Below are 18,639 nucleotides of genomic sequence, written 5' to 3' on the forward strand. Positions count from 1 at the left end.
GAACACCAGTCCCAAGTCAGACCCCTGGGGGGACACCACTCATCACCAGCCTCTACCTGGACACTGAACCATTAACCACAACCCTCTGGCTGTGACCATCACATCAACTCTTCATCCACCAAACAATACAGTCCTCAAATCCATCCCTCTCCAATTTGGAGATCAGGGACTGTGTCAAGGTTCTTGCAGTACTCCAGGCCGATGGCATCAGTTGCTCTTCCTTTATCCACTTCGCCAGCCCATCACAGAGGGCTGCCCCTGGTCCATGCTCTGCACACAGCATCTGCAGCCCTGGACTTCTGCACAGCAGCTCAAGTGCTCTGCAGAGAAGCTGCACATCCTCAGCAGCACCCAGCACCAAAGCTGGGGTCACTGAGCTCCTTGGTGACTCAGGGCACATGGACAGACCCCTCCCACAGCACAGAAACGATGCTGAAAATCTCACAGACCTCATCCTATTGCTGCCTTCCTGGCCTCACATAAACGTGAAAGGACAATAGGAAAAAGCAGCTGCTAAGTAGATATAGTGCCCCACAGCTTATTCAGTTATCCAGAAAGCGTTCTGCACAAGTGTCTACACTTCACGCAGCGTGTGCAGCCAAGAATGCCTCACTCTGATTCATACGCTTTGGTTCAGTGCCCAAATATTGCTGTTTAATAAGGTTATTAATTACTGTGTTGTCTAATTTTTGCTGTGCAGGAACTTCTTATAATTGGCTTATTCCTTCAAGATGCTTAATCCTTTACCTATAATAGAGTATGTGTCAGCACACACGCGTGCACGTGTGCACTTGTGCCCCTTCTCAGTTCCCTCTATTTCTTATGTACCTGGGCTGTAAAACCTAATATGAGCTAATGCACAGCAAGGAAAAACAAGATGCTTTGGTTTTTGTTGTTTATCACTTATTTTAAGATACAGCTTTCACAGAGCACCCCTGTCCTACAAAACAACCAAATGAATGCCTGACCATGCTTGATACTGTTATAGCTTAGAAGGAAAGGACCACCAAATATTAAAGCTATATCCAAAGGCAGGTCTTTAAGACACACGTTGATGTGTCTTTGATGCTTTGGTGACTCAGTTCATGACCAGGACAGCTCAGGATCTTTTTACCACGCTGCTCAGACAACTATTTTTTTCTTCTCTATTTGAACACTGGATTTCTCCTCCTTAAGAGCAGCACTTTGCATTTGCTTTCACCCCGTCCCCTTTTTGCTGATTGCCGGCTCTCTGCTCCATTTTTCATAGATCACTCTGAATTCTGATAATGCCCTTCTGAAGCACATCCAACCCCTCCCAGCTCAGTGTCATCTGCAAATTTCATGAGCATATTCTCCATTCCACTGCCTAAGTTATTAATGAAAATATTAACTAAAACCAGGTCTGGGGCAGATCCCTGCTGGAGTCCACTTCAGATGCCCTCCCAGTATGACAGAGAGCAACACTCACTGTTATTTGAGAGTTACGCGTCCAATCAAAACATCTCAAAATCTTAACTTTACAAAAAGCTGATTTTGAGTATTTGAAATGCAAAGGAGCTGTAGGCCAGAGGATAATTTGGTGAATAATTTAAAGTGTAAGACTGGGTTGGAGGAAAATCGCAATCTGTTTGTAGATGACTTGCCAGGAGGAGGAGGAAGGAGAAGTCCCCCATTGTGTGAGCTGAATCATTAGCCCAGCAGTGCTGCAAAAGGCCACCAGGCAGACACTGCGCTCCATGGATCACTGACATGTGTGCAAGCCCCTCCTCAACACAGCAATATCACAGAACGATAGGATGGTTTGGAAGGGACCTTTAAGGCCATCTCGTTCCAACCCCCTGCTGTAGGCAGGGACACCTCTCAAGCCATTCTCCATTCAACCTGTGTCTGTGCTTGGGATTGTCCTGACCCAGGTTCAGGACCTTGCAGTTGACCTTGCTGAACTTCATGAGGTTGGTGTGGTCCCACCTCTCCAGGTCCCTCTGGATGACATCCCTTCCCTCCTAGCATGTCAATGGCACCACTCAGCTTGGCTGAGTCCTCTGCCACATGTGCAGTCTACTCAGGTTGGTTCTAAGAAGGAAAAATGAATTGGGTTGCCTTACAGTGGAATAAGCTACTTATGTATGTCTGGAGATTCGGATGAACTGCTCTTGCCGCTCTGAGGATATTCTTGTGAACAGAAACTTTACCAGGTAGCTCAGCTGCTTTGACATCTCATGTGACAGAGGCAGAAGCAACAGTACCAGCCTCCAGGACTGCAGTGCAAGCAAAGGAAGCCAGAAGCTTCAACTACCACAACTAACACTGCACTGTCGATACCAGAAATGCGCTGCCCTGATCAATTAACTGTTGTGTTCAAAGCCAAAGCAAATCTCAAGTCTTAGCAGCCCTGATTCTTTGAAAGCTACAGGCTTTTTTTGCTCCTGTTTTGCATCTTGAAACCAGATCGCTATCGCACACTTGCTGATGCTCATCAGGAGCAGCAGAAGCCTGTGGGCTCCACCACGTCTGCACTCCCATTGTGCAGGATTAGGATGAGCTCCTGATCTCAGAGCTTGTCACAAACCTGGACTCGAAGCTCAATGAATTAATAAATAAGTGAAGAGGTGTCAGTTTTATTAAGCACATTATCTGCATAAATTTCACCTTGTGCAGCCACTTGTCATTTTCAGGATGCCTCGAGACCCCCACAGCTGATAACTCTTGCACATTCCTTTGCAACCCGTTACACAGATGAAGTTTTGTGATAAGACCTCTCTCCTGCCTGTCTCCTTCCCTGTGTTACAGATGCAATCTGAATAGAGGCAGAAGAGATCCCATCCCCCACTGCAGAGATAAGGTTACCAAGCGCAGGTCTTAGTACAGATTTTGCAAGCTGCATGAATTATTAAAGTCCTTTATGATATAATGACAGACATATCAGGTTATTTGTTTATTCCGTGTATAATTCATGACTCTCTTGGGAGCTAGACAGAAGTAGGATAGATTGTTGCATCTTCTTGTTCCTTCCAGTAAATCTTTATCACCAGATGAGGATTCTGGGGGCTGAACTATGCCAGAAAATAGAATAGACGCACCCAGCAGGACCTGCACTTGGGACTGGGGATAGTGGAGATTTTTTCACAGCCTGGAGACACAGTAAAGCTATCAGCTGAGCACACCAGCACGGCTACAGCAAAGCAGTCCAGGCAGCCTTTCTGCACTGTACCACCAGAGCACTGTCATCTAAAGCACACAAACACACCTCTGTGATGAGATGCCAGGAGGTGTCCCATGTTCCTGCACCACTGTCCAGTTGCAGAGTGACCACCCCAGCTGACATGGACGTTCCTTCCAGACTAGAGGATGTTTAAGGGGTGAGGGAGAAAAAAACATCAGAGGGACAACCGGGAAATAAAACACTGACCACAACCACCACCAAGAAAGTTTCCCAAAGCGCTCTTGCTCACGTGAGGTGCTCTGCCAAAAGATGTTGCTGCTGCCACAGCAGCACAAAGAGATGCAGCAGAACAGGTGTAAGCTGATGATGGCGAGCTGGCCAGCTTGTATTACCCACAGGACACTGGAGGGCTGCCCTCAGGGCACACCCTTCCCTTAGATTTCAGCTGCTCCAAATCAGATGAAGCATGCAGCGATGAACCAGATCACTAAGATACAAGCCATGCTAAGGAGCCTCAGAGAACCACTGACTAGTCAGACTTGGGCTGAATTTCTTTAGCAAGCAAAGGCAGCATTAGTCTCTGCCACAAAAGTCTTCTACTACAAGACAGCATTCCTCAGAGCTCCCTGGATGTCATTGCTGCTAGATGCCTGTCTAGTTAAATCCCTACCTTAAACAGCCCCTCTCCACACCATTCCCTACCTGAGAGATTCCTGTCTCCTAAGAGCATGTGGTAATCATTGTTATTATAAAGCACTTAGCGATGCTCTCTCATTGCATCTCTCACCAGCCAAACACCCAGAACCCTGTTATTTCACATGCAGTCACCTTCATTTCTAGAAGCTGCTCACTGTACAGCTCCCTTTCTGCAATGAAAGAAAACAAAAGAGGGTGGAGGTGGAAAACATAAAAAAAAATAATAATTTACTGCATTTTATGCCATTACCTCAGCGCTTTGTGACACACATCTAAAAGCTGTCTGCAGGACCCTTGCACTTGTAAGGCAGCAGCTGGCCCCACGTGAAGCAGGGACACTGGAAGCATGAAACCCTGCTCAGCTTTGTCCCAATGCTGCTGCAAAGCACAACAGGAGCAGGGGCGGATTGCCAGCATTCCCCTCCTTCTCACCACCCAAACACTCCTTCCACCATGGGGAAAAATAAATACAGAAGACCTTTCCTCTGAGAAGGAAACAAGCCTATTGAAACCATGGTCACAGAACCATGCTGAAAATAGGCCAAAGGAAGCAGCCAGGCTTGCTGTGCAGCACTCAGGACACAGATCCATGGCACTCACTACCCCAGACCCAGCAGCACCTTGGAGAGCTGGGCAGGACGATGGTCATCCCAACACAACATCACAATTAAAGCCCTGATAGTGCAAAAGTCCAGACACCACCATGAGGGAACGGACCGACATTAAACCACCAAATCCTACTCAGTTTTTCCCTCTTTTATGAGGGAGAGCTGAGTGACACAGGTGAAGGAGCGGTCTTGAATCCAGACGCACTTTCAGCAGCAGTCAGACATGAAACTCAATCTCCTGATGTGAAGTTGGATGTCTGCACTTTGAAGACTGCACTGAAGCACCGAAGCTGGAAACTCTCGCAGCCATCGACACTCCAGAGCACATCTTTCAGCCCACGCCTGCAATGCACACACATTAAGCAGAACCTCAGATGATGAGGATATTCACTCTTCTGCTCTTGTGAGTGAGCGCTGGCATTAAGTGCGATGCCAGCCAATGTCCCCACACCCCACCCGCAGGCTACTCTGGGCTCTTCTCTGTAAGAGACAAAACCCCAACGTTAACAAGTTCCTCTCAATGGGGCTCATGACATCAGCAGCCCCTTTCTATTTAGAATAATGACTTCTGCCACACGCCAAGAGATTTGAAATTACCTGTGAAATATATTTCCCTAGGCACAGGCTCAAGAAGCATGTAAATTACCCAGCTTAATGGCCTCGAGCATCTCCCTGAGGCACACACACAGAGTGGAAAATGCTCAGCTGACACCTTGGGTACCACAAGAGGGGACAAACATCTGAGGGGTATCAGGAGCCTCCATCCTGCAGCTCCATCCCACCACCGAGTACCCGCTGCTGGGAGACAATGAGCACAACAGATCCAATCCTAAACGAGCGCATCATCAGCACAAAAAGGTAATTTTCAAGAGAGCATTTCTTGGGAAGGGTGCCTGATTGCAATTTAAATGGCACAAGCAGCCAACATGGGGCTCATGCAGAGGGCACCCATCTCATTTCCAAAAGCCCAGTGCCTGCACTTAGTTATGCTGCAAACCCTCTGTCCTCCAGCTGACTGAAAGTGCTGCCCAGGTCCTGGTTCCCAACCTGCCATAGAACATCATCCTTCAGAAGCACTTTTCATTGCCAAGGCCAGCTCCCACTCTCCCAATGCCAAAGTAAGAGAAAGGTCCCCTCTCCGCAGTACAAGTCCTCCTGGCTACATCTCTGTTCTTGTATTTGTTAGTACACTGCAGAAGAAACATTTATCCTGAAATGAAGTGCATGGATTCATTCGGAGGAGCGGAACAGAAGGAATTACATGATCTAGGTTACATTTCCTGCTCTGCTGCTGACATACTGGAGTTTTTGAAGCCTCGGTTTCATCAGTAAAATGAGCAATAAGGAAATGCAAGAGCTGCTTCAAACTGCATGTAAAAAGCCATTAGGAGAGGTAGAAGACAGAGCAGGGCAAGATGCTCACTCCGTGGGGGTGAGGGATGAGGGACAGCCCTAAGGGCATCAAGACAGAATTCTGCCTCCCCAGGGAACAGGCCCAAGGTGCACAAGCTTTGCTCCTGCCAACAGTAACAGGCTGGTCACATCTCAACATGTAGGGGATAGAAAGTAGGCCAGGGGATCAACTGAGGATAAGAGAACACCTGGAAGACAGGCCTGGCAATGGAAAACGGGGACAAATTTGTCTGGTGTAAAGCTCCAGAAAGCAAAGGTGTAAGAGATGGTCTTTGGAGGAGCCTCAGCAAAGTCAGGATCTGCCCTTGTTCTCAGCCAGGAACACCTTGCTAACCCACATACTGGCAGAGCTGTGCTATCACAGTAAGATTAGCACAAGGCTAATTTTAAGAAATAACTGTTTCCAAGCAAATTTTGCTGCTCACAAGCAGGCCAAGATTGAAGCACAGGTGGACTCCTGGAAGCTACCCGTGCCCCAGGCTACCTGCACGCCTGCTGTGGTTTAACCCAGCAGCAGCTCAGAGCCACGCAGCTGCTCCACTGCTCTCCCCAAGTGGGATGCAGGAGAAAAAGCAGCACAGTCAAAGGGCAAGAACTCAGGAGTTCAGCTGAGGACAGCTTGTGAGGAAAGCAGAAGCTGCATGCACAAGCAAAGCAAAGCAAGGAATCATTCTCTGCTTCCCAGAAGCAGGCAGACACACAGCTCCTTCCAGGAAAGCAGGGCCTATCAAATGTGACAGTTTCTTGGGAAGACAAATGCCATCACACTGAGCATCCCCCCCTCCTTTAACCAGCATCAGCTGCTGAACATGACATTGGCTGTTGACCATTGCTGGTGAAAATGCACAGCTAAAGGTAGTAACTACATTGAAAAAATAACGTCTTATTGTTGAGAATTTGCTCTGCCAAGGAATGTTTTTATGCTCTTTGTATCCATTGTGGTTTCCAAGGAAATAAAGAGGAGGCATTACTTCTGGAGCAACCTACATACCACTAGAGCCAGGCCGGCTGAGGTCCGATTTTGCTCATAATGGAAGCCCTGCAACACAAACACTGCCAGCACAAAACTGCAACACCTCGTCTTGTCAAGTGGCAAACTACTCTCCATCACAGCGCTGTGACTGCAGAGAACACGGCAGGGGCCGACCACGGCCTCCTGATGAGAGGAAGGCCACGCACCCAACATCACCAAGTAAGTGACATTTATTAAGTGGCTCTTACAGAATAGAAAAGGCTGCTTTCAGCGCACGTAATCGCATTCATGAACTGCTTGAAGCAGTGATGCTTTCAGCACAGGGCTCCACTTGGACATGAAGGAAACACAGGAAAGGGTTGCAGGAGAGCAGTGCTGTAAGGCCAGGCCACACGTGGGGAGCAGAGCAGGGTTGAGGGCACACAGCTCTGCTGCATGCATCCCACGGAGCATGCAGGGGACAGGGCACAGACACAGCTGGTCAGATTCTTCTCTGAAGTGAAGAGCAAGCCAAGAGAAATAAACATGGCGAGGAGAGAGGGATACAGAAGGGTCCCAGCAAGTCTTCGGGCAGTGGGCAAAAGGTGGTACTGATGGCAGGAATGCCAACATAACATATCTGCTGTCAGGTCAGGTGCTAAATGGGGTCACCTGGAACCAGGAGCACAACTTGAGAAGGTGGATCACGTGCACGATGCGGTTCTCCAGCTCACAATACAAATCAGAAGCAAGCACAACCACCACCGTATTTTTAAAGTAAGGCAAAGACCTAAAGCTACCCCCGGCACAAGCCCACAGCTCTCAGCACAGTTACATCAGGGATGAATCTGGCCCAGAACCTCAGAAATAAATCCAGTGTTTCTCAGTTTTCAAGCCAAACGCAGCCGTGGCAGAGCACAGCACGCAAGGCTGACAATGGCAAATTCTTCAGCATCATAATAAACCCAATGTCAGGAAGAATGGCTCAATCAGGAGCAGCCCCCCAGCACGCAGCCAAGGAGGCACACGAGGACGCTCCTGCCTGTCAGCAGAGAGAGCCCATTTGGGGCTGACGCTCGCTTGGTCTGCACCCTGCAACGTGCTGTCATCCTGTGGGAGGCAAAATAATGTCATCCGTTTGGTCACTGATCAACCCTTATTAAGATTTCCCAGCAAACAGAATAAGTGAAAAACGAGAGCTGGGTGAGTGGTTCTTTCTCCTCTATTCATCCTGGTGTAACCTACCCTCCTGCTAACCCAGAGGGGAGAAAGCAGAGTGCCCACAAAGCCATGACGCACGCCTGGCTGGAGGCTCGCTGTCCTGGAACTCTTTGCAGCTTGCAGGTCTTGAATAATTAAGCGCCGATTCTTCCATCCTTTTTTCCCCCCCTTCTACGCATGACACAGTGCTGCAGACGGTTTAGGTTTACACAGGCGATGGGTTTTCCCCTGCCCTGCAATGCTCCTGGAAGCACGAGCCTATACATGGCATTGGGATGTGACACCGCACCAAACACCTGCCACAGACCCCTTATAAATCAGACCACCTCAGATGTGAGCAAATGCTACTTTGGCTCCTCCTGGCTCTGCTGAGTTTGTTATGGAGATGTTCAGCCACTCACAGCCCAGAATCTCAGTGCTCAACACCTGATAAAGCTGAACATTAGGCACTTGGCTTGACTTAGCTCTGTCCCATTTAGTGCCCATGTTACAGCTGCCAGAGATCTGACTGCTAAGCACTGTGTGCTACAAGCACAAACAGGGCTCTGCATTCCCAGCTCTCCCTGTTTCATACTGCAGAGGAAACGTTTAGAAGTCACAATAAAGGTATTACTGCTTAAAAAATTAATAGATAGGAGAATTCAAACACAATATACCTGATTCAGCTGAAACAAAACCTGTTAGAGCTCTGTACATCTTTTATACCACCATCCTGAAAGACCCAGTGGGCCCTCATGACGTTCAACAAAGGCAAGTGCAAGGGGACAAAAGGATGGAACATGGACCTTATAGCAGCTCTGAACAGTATTTACAAATATGCACCTTGTTTTGGTTTCTTATTTGGAGGATGGATGAACTTAGACACAAAATCCTTCAGGACAGCAGAATGCTGAGCACCCACTGGAGAGGAGCCTGCCAACCTGCTGCAAGAGGAAGGTTGTGGGACCCAGACCCATTAGGAGCTGAAAGGTATTATAAGATAAGACCCATTTAATAGTTCAGGGTGTGACTTTGCTCTGGGAAGGCTGAGAGCCTCAGCAGTTGTGAGACTGTCACCTTCTCTGTCCTTGTGTCTGTCCTTGTTTCTGCCCTCCCATCCTTTCCCCCACCCTTCCTCAAAGCACGCCTTGATTTCTAACACCGCACAGGATTTGCTCCAGCGCACAGCATGATCTAATTTGCACTTCATTGCTCCGCACACCTCATCATTTGCACACCCAAACAGCAGCCTCTGCCCCTCCACCCGTTTCCTATTTCTTCCTTCTCCTCCCCCCCCCTCCACCTTCTCAGCAGAACTCCACTCCATGAAGCTGCAGAGGAGGCTCACATTACCAGGACTTCATTGCTTTTACACAATTTACTAGCTTGCTGTGAAGCCTCATAAATAATTCAAGATAGACAACCTTTGTCAGGTAAATGAACGTGTCTTTTGTAATCCATCACTCTTCCATCAGCGATACTCATACGCACTGTAGGCACTGTTGATACCGCCTCAAGAATTCCCTAAATGTCAGCGTGGGACAGGGCAGCACCTGCAGCACCCAAGGGACCCAAAGCCTGCCCAGGGGATCCAGTAGATCCATTACAGATACCTGCTGGGATATGAGTAGCTCCAGCTGTCCCTGGGGAAGGCAGCTCCATTGCCACCCTTGTGGAGCAATGAGACACAGACAGTGGGGCAGCAGACTCATTCTTTGGGAGGATTTCCTCTTCACTGTAGGAGCATGAAAGCCTGACACAAAGCAGGGCTGAAAGCACACTGCATCCCATCCTCAGATTTAACTCTATGCACTCTGTTGGTGCTACTGCACAAAGCAAGCCCTTGGCTCACTACAGGATGGAAACCCGACTTCAGCTTTGGCAGCTGCACCCACAGCTTTACCAACATCAGAGCTATTCCTCCAAATGGTGCATGGCCCCCATTTATCCCCACCTGACAGCTACCTGCAATTAGCTCCTCCACAGCTCCCAGCCCCAAGCAGCAGCATTGGGATAAGGCCTGGCCCTGCAGAAGGGACACTGCTATGCAGTCACTCTGCACCAGCACCATGGGGGCCCAACTGTAGGCAAGAACAACAGCTACACACAACTGATGAACACAGAGCATGCAGCCTGCCCAGCCAGGTCATCACAGCCCTTCCACCTGCTCTGAGCTGATCTGCGTGAGCAGCCCAACCCCTTGCATCCATCAGTGCATGATGTTCTGCTTTATGGCTGAAGAATTAATTCTTTGCTCTGGGTAATCACCTTTTATTTTTTATCCTGGAATTTATGACCTACAGATAGTGACTAAGAGAGGAAAAAGAATCTTGCTCATGTTCTGCTTTCGAGTGGCTCGTAGGAAAGTAAACATGGAACCATTCAGAGAGCATCCTTTCTTCCTGAATGTTTTGCTCAAGTACTCTGCTCTGTAATGACTTTCCCTTTTATTTCATCCCACTTGAATATTTCATTGCTGGAAAAGAAATAATGTATAAATTCCACAGTTTGTGCACATGAACAGTGTTATAGTGTGCAGATGTCCCAGTGCTTAAAGCCCTCAAGAGCCTTCCTGATGGCTTTCAAAGCCCAGCACCAGGTCTGTTCAAGGATAAACTCAAGTTTTCCATTCAGGGCCTCCAGAATCACCCTCAGTTTGCATTGCATGCCTATCAAGCACCAGCCATACAGATGCGGCAGGTTCCCTACTCTCCCACCAGAAAGTTATTGCTACGAGGGATTGAGGATAAAAGTGGGGAGAAAAGGAATGAGGAAGATACGATAGAACCTTGAGGACCACAGAAGTTGTTAGGCATTGGTAGCTGCTTATCCCAGTCTATGCTTAATAACTGAGCCAGGCTGGTGACAGCACACATTGCACATTGACATGCTGTGCTTTATCTGCCCACTCCTCCTCAAGGAAGCTGTCCTGGTTTCCTTCCCTTCTTCCAGACTCGGGTTCATAAACAGCTGTTCCCAATGTGAGAGCCGAGTAGGAAGCATTCAGAATTGGTAACAGGAAGGGAGAAAACACCGATAACATTGAAGAAATACTGCAAATGACTGCTCTCCCTACTGCTGTTCAGGTGTCCCCACACACCCAAAGAGTGATACCAGTGCTACAGAGCCCATATGAGGCCAACAGCAGGGCCACTGCTGCCTGCAGCAGCATGAGCTCTTCTCGCCCTCCCAGAAGGAGCAATGCAATGTCAAGCACTGGGGCACAGCAACCCTCCCAGCGGGCTGGCTGCTCAGCCATGTGCAGCAGAAGACAAGCAGGACCGTCGTCATGCTTCCTCCCTGCTCTTTTCCCAACAAGGTCCCTTCCCAGACATCAAAAACCACAATTGGAAGAGATTTTCTGACTGCACAGCAGGCAAGCAGCAGAACAAGAGAATCCCGCTACACAGCATCCTGCAAACCCTCAAACATCCAGTCCCTAATAGAGTTATTTATTTCAAGCCCTGCTAGCCCAGATGTGCCATCACTACCAGCATCGTTAACCTCATTTAGGACAAAATGACACGAGCACAAATCAAAGCCTGCTGAAAGGAAGCAATTAATTAAGTGGAGGCAACCTCAAGCCCACCCTCCAGTGGCAACGGGCACCCATCAGCCTCGTGGCTCTCAGCAGGAGCCTCGTGCACCTGGCACAATGCAAACACCTCAAGGTTTAATGCACGTTGTGATGCTGTGCAGGAAGGATGGACAGACACAGGTCCCCAGGCCTCTCCCTATGCCCCACCAGCAGGCACACAGCAGCTCCGTGCACACCTGCTTCCTCGCAGGAAGCAAACGGCTCGCCACCTCTAGCAGATGGCAATTTCCCATCAAGCCCAAACGACACAGCCCTTCTGCAAAGCGAGGAGGGGGCTGCTCCCTGCTCAGCCAGCCGCGTCCCCCAGCGCTCCTAACGGGAGGCGATGGCACTGCAGGCGCAGGGCTGCCCCGGTGACCGGGCTTCGGCCACCCACTGCCACAGCGCCCAGACATTCACACCGCTCCGTGCTGCCACAGCGATGTATCCCTGTATGTATCCCTTTATGTATCCCTGTATGTATCCCTGCTGTATTGAACAGAAGAATTAGCAGCAGCCAACAGCTTTCCTTCCGACAGCTGCTGATCCCTGACCGCACAGACACACACTCATACAGGAGTGACCCTGAGGAGCCCAGTCATCCAGCGGGCATCACCTCACATACCCACCCTGATGGGTCTGTTCCAATCTGGGATTTTGCCCTTTAAATCTCAATGAGCAATTCCCCTTTGCACAACTGGCTGAGTCGAGCCTTCCATAGCCTGGTGTAAGATGATTAAAGCCGTGCGACCCCGGAGGAGAAACGTAACGTGGAGCAACAGAGATTTATTGGGGACAAAACCAAGAACCAACACACAGAAACCACTGATGGCAGATATTAAATTGTAGCAAAAGAAAAAGAAAAATTCATCTCCATTTTTCTTTCCCCCCTATTTGCTCCCAGCAAAAATGCCCTCATTGCTCCTTCTGCTCTGGGCAGAGCAGAACGGCTCCGTGCTGCTGAATGCTGCGAGCCAACAGCCCAATGCGACTTCAGCACACAAACCTCCACAGACAAACAAGGTTTCTCATCAAGGCTCTGTGTCATTTGCTGTTGTTGCAAGGGTGCGACGTCCAAAGGAGGAGAAAAGCTGGCGGCTGGGAGAGCTCAGCATGCTGCTCCAGCAGCACGGCCCAGCTGCTGACCGACACACCTTTCAGAAACCATTTCCATTATATCCAACACCTTCAGAAAGCAGAAGGGCGCACACAGGGAACCACTCGATGAAGGCATTATCTGAGCGTTGGTGCCAGCTGCCATCGCGCTTCTCATTCCCATCAATGTCACTCTCCTGAGAAACAAGCACGGAGGCCCCAGGGCACAGCGCAGCTTCCAGCCCGCACGCGACAGGCGTTGCCTACTGCCCAGCAACTGTGCATCAGCATCACATCTCCACCCGTGGCTCTTCTTATCTCCAAGCTCACAAAGCAGGTCACAAGGAGAACGACACGAGCACAGAGGCAGCGGGTCAGGCTGAGGTCTCACATCCTTTCCATGCCTCCCCTCGCACGCCAGCACTGCTCCTCACCGAGACACACGCTCAGCCTTCAAACAGCACACTGCTACCTGTGGTTTGCTGGTTCATGTATATTGCTTTTGTCAGTGCAGGTCAGGCCTTTTTGATAACACCACCGTAAGCAGAAGAGCGCAGAGCTAACAGCATCCAGCCCAGAAACCCCAACAGGTTAACTGCAATAAAGCTGCTTTGGCCAAAAAGCTGGCGCAGTTCACTGGGACAACACAGCTAAAGACTGGTCTGGGTGCATGGAAGGCCGGCGCGTTATCCACAAATTACACATCTCCTAAGGATGTCCCCCCTACACAAGAGCCTTCTTGAAGAAAAGCCAACAGAACTTTCTGCAGCGGGAAGGAAAGCAGAGCTCGGCACAGCACGCTGCTGCACACCGGGGATTTAGGGCACAAAACAGAAGAAAAAGCAACAGCTGACACACAACCCCAGAACGAGCTGCCAGAACACTGAGAGCACCCCACGAACTTCAGCTGTGCTTCAGCACACACACAACTCCTGGGGCTCACACAGGGGTTCTCCCAGCATTAGGAGCAGCACGCAGAGGCACAGGATGAGGCCACCAGGCCCCGGTACTCGGCGCTGCGTTCCCTTCCTGCTTCTCCCCCTGTAGGTAGACATTTCTCAGGGTCTTATTCAGAAGGATTTCAGCTCGTACATGATGGCAAGGCACGGGATCCCATCAGCTCTCAAAGGTCAGAGAGATTTAGAAACGTGGATGTGAGGACCACAAGAATTCAGGAGGGATGTGGCCGAACGGAGCCGTTTCTGATGAAAAAGGAGCGCAAACAGCCGTGCCTCCAGCGAAGCAGATATTAGCAGGGTAAGCTGCAGCTCTCCCGAATAAACAACACCGTTCCTCCTGCCGATAAGCCTTCTTTTCAGAAGGCCTGAATGCACGCCTGGAAAAACGCACTCGGAGATCAAAGACGCTCATCTGAAAAGCTTTCCAAAACACTTTGTATGACACATGTATATCTATTCCTATTCTTAAGCAAATCAGGAATGGCAGAGGATTGTGACACGGAGCGGTGCCGATGCACCGGGGCAGCACAAAGTTAAGGGCAGCGCTGCTATTATTAACTCCGTGTCATTGAAATCTTCCCCCACCTCCAGAATCAGCGCCTGTAAGGACACGGCGGCAGCCAATACTTTGAATAGCCGGGATGTATCCCCCCCCCCAACACACACACAGTTTTTGTGTCAACAAGCAGCATTTCATAACGGAGACGACAGGCTCTTAAAATACATCTCGGCAAAGATTCCTCCTGCCCGTGCGCGGGGCTCCGGCGGTACCGAGCCCAGAGCAGCCCCGCGCAGCCCCCAGCCCGTATCCCTGCTCACAGCCCCCGGCCCCTCGGCCAGGTGAGGGGGCAGCCATGGGGCCGCCCATCCGCGCACCATCCGGCCGACTAGAGACAGGGGTGGAAGGGAAGGGGGGGGACACACAGCACGCTGCGTGCTCGGGACTCCGCCGCGAAGCCATCGCCCCCAGCGGGGGATGCGGCGGCCGCCCGGGGAAGTTTGAGCTCCGCAGCAACTTCGGGGCCGCCGTTCGCCCCCCGCCCATGGCGCTGCCCCCCGCCCGCCCGAGGAGCGGCTCCAACCGCGGCCCCAACGGCGCCCGCCGCTCCCCGCGCAGGCCCCGCACACCGGGCGGGGGTCCCGGGCCGGCGGCCGCACTTACGTGTGTTGCTGGGGGAAGCTGTAGCCGTGCGCGGCGGGGGCGGCGAGGAGCAGCAGCAGGGCCAGGTGGCCGCAGAGCGCCGGGGCGACGGGCGCAGCGCTGCCGGTCGGAGCCGCCATCGCCATGTTTCCATTAAAAGCGCGGCGGGGAAGGGGCAGAGGCGGCCCCGCGGGGCGGCTCCCCCCGCCGCCACCACCCGTGCGGCGAACGGGGGGGGGGGGGGAAGGGGGGGAAGGAAAAAGGCACCGACCGGCGGCCGCTCGCCCGCTGCCTCCCGGCGGCGGCCAGCACTGAGCGCCCGCGCCCCGCTACTTTCCCTCTAATAGGCGGGCGGTGGGCAGCACGGCCCGGCCCCGCTCCGCCCCAACGCCGCCTCCCCGCCCCGCTCCGGCCCCCCCTCCCCACCGCCCCGCCGCCTGCAGCGCATGCGCCGCTCCCCGCGCGCCCCCTTCGCTCGGGGGTCGGGTGGGCGCACGCGGGGTCCCGGCTCGTTGCTCCCGGGGGGGTTCGGCTCAGCGCCCCCCGGCGCTGTCGGTGCTGACGCTGCGGTCAGCGATGCTGCCAGCGATGGGAGGCGTCGAGGTGGCCCTAAAGCACGCCGGCTGTTTTGAGGTGGTCGCGGTGTAATGTCAGCCCGAGGCTGCTCAGCTTCAGTGCAGGGCACGAGGACAGGGGCACCATGCCCACCCCGGGCCAGCTGACTCGAGGCCAGCACCCCTATAGCTTCTGCAAAGGTGTGTTGGTCGGCCCGTGAGCTCTTGAGCAGGAGCCATCCCAAAAGCTCCGTGGCCCCACGCCAGCAGCAGGACCTCCAGCTGCAGCAGCTGCGAGCCGCCCCTTAGTGAGGGATGGCACATCTCCATGGGGAGCTCCATCTCTGAAGCGCTGCTGTGCGGGTGGGCTTCGCTTCTGCTGCTGGAATTGTCTCTGTCCCTCATTTGTGGTGGGACAAAAACACATTCTGGACCAACAGCATCCCAGGAGCACCGAGTGTAGGAGCTCACATGGTCCCACCCGGCTGCACTGTGGGTTTCATGCAGTGAGAAGCACTGATATAAAAATGGGGCAAGGAGGATCTGGTGTGCTGACGGCAGCCCGAGCTGGTGCACAGAGCCAATTCCTTCTTAATGAGGTAGAGAAACACTGTCATTTTCTCAAGTCATGTTGGAAGTCGGCAGTAAAGCCCACACTTAAATCCAGAAAAGTCTGAGAACCATCTGACACCGACCTGATGTGCTCAGCACAGAGATGGATGCACACAGTAACTTAATGCTTCAATAAAACATTAGCAAATATTTTATATATTAGCAAATAAGTTTGTCTATGTTCCCTCCCCAGCTCCAGCCCCATGTGCAGGCAATGGCAGTTTTCTGCACCCTCTCCAGGACATGGTCTTGTTTCACATCCTGCTTTTCTCCTGCAACAACCACATGGAGTTTAAAACAGGCTCTCGTGGGTCGTTACAGCCGCAATCACAGTTACTGGCCTGTCATACAAAGTGCCCGATTTACAGCCCCTGAGTGTGTGTCAGCTGTGGCGAGCGGATCATCTCAGTGCATATATGGGAAACAGAGCAATGCCACGATAAACACAGTTTGTCCATTGCTGACGGGGTTGGCAGCAGTGGGTCAATGCACTTCAATGTGTAGCATTTGGCTTTCCAAACTCTTGGGATATAAATCCTGCTCTCATGCCAGTGTTTTCTTTATCATGTGGTGTGGGGTGAGTTGGTATCTGCCCCAGAGGAAGACATATCTCGAGGTATGGGCCCATGGGGGTGTGGGTTTCAGGTTCCTTTTCCAACAGCAGACCCAATGTCTGTGATGCAGCACCACAATTGCCAGACACCCTTTATAACATGGGATTTCCTGCACAATGCAGTCTGCTCCTTCGTCTTGTTGGGAAAGCTCAGGGACACAACTGCATATTGCTGTGGCTACCAGCTGCCCTTCCAAATGCCTGCTGCTCAGCGCTTGGCTGCTCTATGACTGCAAATGCATTACATGCGTGCTCAGCCCTGGCTCTGGATGCTGCAGCCTGTTGTGCTGTCGTGTGCGTGTGCACAGCAGCTCTCAGTCACCACTGCAGTAATCCGACACACTCAGAGCTGCGTGGCTGATTTATTCTTCGGGACGTGGCTCTCCAAACCCTTACAATTGCTTTGTTTTAATCCACATATCAGTATCCTTCAGAGCAAGGTTTGACCTTGGAGCCTTGCAATAGCAACAGAGCTCTAGATGTCAAGTATTACTTCCAAACGTCGCTGCTTGGATTTATAAACACAAAGTGGTGCCCGAAAGGTCTCTTTTCTCAAAAAGGAAAAGCAGCCCCACGCTGCTGGGATGGACGTTTGGTTTTATTTTCCTTGCAGTTGTTCTTTTGAATGCTTTTTGCTATGTTGAACTTGTTGCTGTGATATCTGCAGTCCATACGAGGCCAGGCTGGTTTGTAGCAAACTGCTTGGGGATAGTTCTGAATGCCAGGGGCAAATTGAAGGCAGGAAAAAGTGTTGATCTGCACCATCCTGTAAACCTAAGAGAGGAACGCCCAAGACCTCCATAAAAAGTGCGTATTATAAAGTCCTTATGCCAACAGCCTTCAAAATCAAGGCTGAAATGGAGGGAGCAAATCACAGAACTCTCTTTCCTGCAGGTAGGACAGCATTACTGCTTTACCTTTCACGTTGTGTGTAGCTCACACTGCAGCACTGTGGGCTCCGAAGCACTGTCCAACCTGCAGCATCTTCCAAAGCACCGCTGCAATGCAACCACCAGGGCCACTGCTGCCATGGGGAGATCGCTCACCCCTGGAGCAGCTCTTAATATGTCAGCGCAGGCTCTCAGAGAAGGTGTGAATCAGCCTGAGGTTGCAATGAAAGTGCTGCAATCCATACGAGATCCTGAGAAATTCAGCATGATACCTGAATACTGGCAGAGCTGTGGAAAGACAGGCAGAACCACTGCCATTCTCCCACGTCTTTCAGTGGAGAAGCCACGTAGGAGGAGGCTGTCTAAGTTGTTCTTATGGCTGATTTATTTGCAAATGCAGGTGAACGCTCGAGAAGGTGTGAGTTTAACTCTAGCCTGACTGATGCTTTAATAGGAAAAATGTGAGCGTTTGGAGTCAGTAACTGCTGCATGGACACATTAGTATGGCTGTTAATGGGGGTGAACAGTGATAGGACAAGGGGGAATGGTTTTAAACCGAGACAGGGGAGGTTTAGGTTGGATCTTAGGAGGAAGTTTTTCACCCAGAGGGTGGTAACGCACTGGAACAGGTTGCCCAAGGAGGCTGTGGATGCCCCATCCCTGCAGGCATTCAAGGCCAGGCTGGATGTGGCTCTGGGCAGCCTGGGCTGCTGGTTGATGACCCTGCACATGGCAGGGGGTTGGAACGAGATGAGCATTGTGGGCCTTTTCAACCCAGGCCATTCTAGGATTCTATGGTTCTCTGGGTAAGCCGAGTGTGGAGAGACCCTGGACCTTCCCTGGATGTGCTTTCATGCAGTACCTTGGTGAGAGAGGAGCATCATCCATGTTGTTCTCACAGAGCACATCCCCGCTGTACAGACCAAAAGACTCTGAGTGGAATGAGCACTCAGGGCCACTCCTTTTCCCTCTCGGTAATAAACAGTGAACCGATACCGCTTATGTATTTCTGATGGGTGCCTGCAGGAGCGATGCTGGCATGCCTAGGGTTAGCACCGTTCTGCACAGGATCCTCCCATGAGGGTGGTTCAGCGACCCAGGCTTCACCTTCAGGTGGTTTGGCACAAGCACTCGCCTGGGTACAGCGAAGGTAATTCAGCAGACAAACAGTTCAGCTGAAACCT

At 51.4% G+C, this 18,639-nt stretch overlaps 1 protein-coding gene across 2 annotated transcripts in view; it reads right to left on the minus strand.

Annotated features, from left to right (window-relative positions):
- The window catches only part of CACNA2D2 (calcium voltage-gated channel auxiliary subunit alpha2delta 2), a 111,258-nt gene extending 96,234 nt beyond the window's left edge, over positions 1-15,024 (minus strand). The window contains exon 1 of one of the 2 annotated variants that reach the window (XM_015874546.2): positions 14,808-15,024. In XM_015874546.2, coding sequence (XP_015730032.1) covers positions 14,808-14,932 — 125 coding nt within the window. In that variant the 5' untranslated portion in view covers positions 14,933-15,024. The remainder of the gene's footprint in view (positions 1-14,807) is intronic. The other variant, XM_015874547.1, reaches the window with a different exon arrangement.
- Between the last annotated feature and the right edge of the window lie 3,615 nt (positions 15,025-18,639).

This window comes from Coturnix japonica, chromosome 12, assembly GCF_001577835.2.
Source record: "Coturnix japonica isolate 7356 chromosome 12, Coturnix japonica 2.1, whole genome shotgun sequence".
In the NCBI taxonomy this organism is placed as follows: Eukaryota; Metazoa; Chordata; class Aves; order Galliformes; family Phasianidae; genus Coturnix; species Coturnix japonica.